We start from the raw sequence: 2,500 nt of genomic DNA, 5'->3' as shown, positions 1-2,500 counted from the left end.
TGTGGCTCTGCTGCTAAGCTGCTGTTCTCAGAAGAGCGGTCCAGCTGGGCCCTGGCCCAGAGAGGCAGCATAGTGGTTTGGACCGGAGCACAAACTACACTTGACTCTCACTACGGACCCAGAGACCCCCCCCCCCCCCCCCCCCCCCTCTCTCTCTGTCTCTCTCTATGGACCCAGAGACATCCTCTCTTTCTAAGGACACCCTCTCTTTCTCTCTCTCTCTCTCTCTCTCTCTCTCTCTCTCTCTCTAAGGACCCAGAGACATCCTCTCTCTCTCTCTCTCTCTCTCTCTACGGACCCAGATACATCCTCCCTCTCTCCAAAGACCCAAAGACATCCTTAGGATTTTAAAAATCTGAATCGATTTCGAAATCGGGTTGCATCACGCACATAAGAAGAATCATAACAGATGTTCTTCTCTCTAATCTCAAATATGTACACACTACAAGATTAGAAAATAAGGACTCATCGCACACTAGAGGATATTGTTGAGATTATCCTGACCGAGGGAGCCATGAACAACCTCTTATGATCTATTGGCTTTTGTGGTGTTGCCGTCCCACTCGTAAAATAGTAATCGTAAGCATCCAGATTTAAAATCCTAAATATCAAACATAGGTTTGATATTATCGGGGTGGCATCCAATGAGTCTGTGAGCCGATCAGATGGTTCAAGACCTTACTGATAATCTGGGCCAAACATCGGCAGCGACCAAGGTCCCAGACCAGATTTCTCCTCCGATTGTCGGGAGGGGTGAATCAAGGAGAAATCGTCACAAAAACCCTGTAGTGGGAGCCTGACATAAGGACCCACAGATACCCCCCCCCCTCTCTCTCTCTCTCTCTCTCTCTCTCGTTCTCTCATGTGCATGTGCGTGTGTGTGTGTGTGTGTGTGTGTGTGTCTGCGTCTGTGTGTGTGTGTGTGTGTGTGTGTGTGTGTGTGTGTGTCTGCGTCTGTGTGTGTGTATTGTAGTCGGACTCACAGTTCAGTCAGCATGTGCAGTCGATGGAATGCTCTGGGCTGGATCTCACTGATGTTGTTCATGCTCAGGTCACTGGAGGAGAGAGAGAGAGACAGACAGAGAGAATGAGAGAGAGAAAGATACAGAGAGAGAGAGACAGAGAGACAGACATTTTTTTAGTCCACAGAACTTCATACCAAACCAATGCGCTTTCATTTCCTTTTTGCTCATGTTCATGAATGAGCAGTAGACAGAAAGAGAAGGAGAGATAGGGGAGGTGGAAAGGTAGGCCTCATTAGAGAGGGGGAGGGGGAGGAAGAGGAGGAAGGAAAGAGGGAGAACTTTCCCCCATGAATCACTGTCGGGCAGTTGTAATTTCCTCCGTCCTCCTGATCCTCTCTTTTCCAGATGTTTCTCTACCTTCTTTCTGATCCATCCTTCAATATCTCCCTCTCTCTTCCCCTCTTTCCCTCCCCTCTCTCTCTCTCTACCCCCCTCGCTCTCCCCTCTCCCCCATCTCCCTCTCTCTCTCTCTCTCTCTCTCTCTCTACCCCCCTCGCTCTCCCCTCTCCCCCCATCTCTCTCTCCCTCTCTCTCTCCCTCTCTCTCTCTCTACCCCCCTTGCTCTCCCCTCTCCCCCCATCTCTCTCTCCCTCTCTCTCTCTCTCTCTCTCTACCCCTCTCGCTCTCCCCTCTCCCCCATCTCCCTCTCTCTCTCTCTCTCTCTACCCCCCTCGCTCTCCCCTCTCCCCATCTCTCTCTCCCTCTCTCTCTCTCTCTCTACCCCCCTCGCTCTCCCCCTCTCCCCCATATCCCTCTCCCTCTCTCTCGCTCTCTCTCTACCCCCCTCGCTTTCCCCTCTCCCCCCATCTCCCCATCTCCCTCTATCTCTTTCTCTCTCTCTCTCTCCAGAGTGTGTCTCTTTGTAACACAGACTCACTCCATTCCTCCCTCCGCTGTGTCTGTGACACACACTCTGACGTCAGAGGGTGTGCGCGGGCCGGTTGTTGACGCAGCTGCACTGCGGTCGGTGGGGGAGACATGCAGGATGCGCACACACACACACACACACACACACACACACACACACTGAGCCTCTAACTTTGATGATGCCTGTCGTCTGACCTCATCACCTCAGTCATGTAAGGTCATCTCTTTGACAAACAGATCGAGAAGAAAGATGTGTGTGTTGCGTCATCCTCCGGTTACGGTTGCTAGCCTTGGGGTCCAGGGCCGCACATCACACCAGTATGTCTTGCCCCAGGGAACCCCAGTGAGTGTGGTGAACGTGTGTGTGTGTGTGTGTATGTGTGTGTGTGTGTGTGTGTGTGTGTGTGTGTGTATGTGTGTGTGTGTGTGCCTTGCGTCCGGCCACTTGTGCGTGCATGCGTGTGTGTGTGAGTGCCTTGCGTCCGGCCATCCGTGTGTGTGTGTGTGCCTTTCATCCGGCCATCCGTGTGTGTGTGTGTGTGAGAGTGTGTGTGTGTGTGTGTGTGTGTGTGTGTGTGTGTGTGTGAGTGTGTGTGTGAGACGAGGCT

The 2,500-nt window shown here is 52.4% G+C and overlaps 1 protein-coding gene across 2 annotated transcripts in view; it reads right to left on the bottom strand.

The window, feature by feature from the left end:
* Window positions 1–2,500, bottom strand: part of lgr6 (leucine-rich repeat containing G protein-coupled receptor 6) — a 66,264-nt gene that overhangs the window by 37,315 nt on the left and 26,449 nt on the right. For both annotated transcript variants that reach the window (XM_084461763.1, XM_084461764.1), the window contains exon 2: window positions 984–1,055. In XM_084461763.1, coding sequence (XP_084317889.1) covers window positions 984–1,045 — 62 coding nt within the window. In that variant the 5' untranslated portion in view covers window positions 1,046–1,055. The remainder of the gene's footprint in view (window positions 1–983; window positions 1,056–2,500) is intronic.

This window comes from Borostomias antarcticus, assembly GCF_949987555.1.
Source record: "Borostomias antarcticus genome assembly, chromosome: 3".
Taxonomy (NCBI): Eukaryota; Metazoa; Chordata; class Actinopteri; order Stomiiformes; family Stomiidae; genus Borostomias; species Borostomias antarcticus.
Note: the sequence above shows the minus strand (reverse complement) of the source record. Positions and strands in the feature narration are given on the sequence as shown.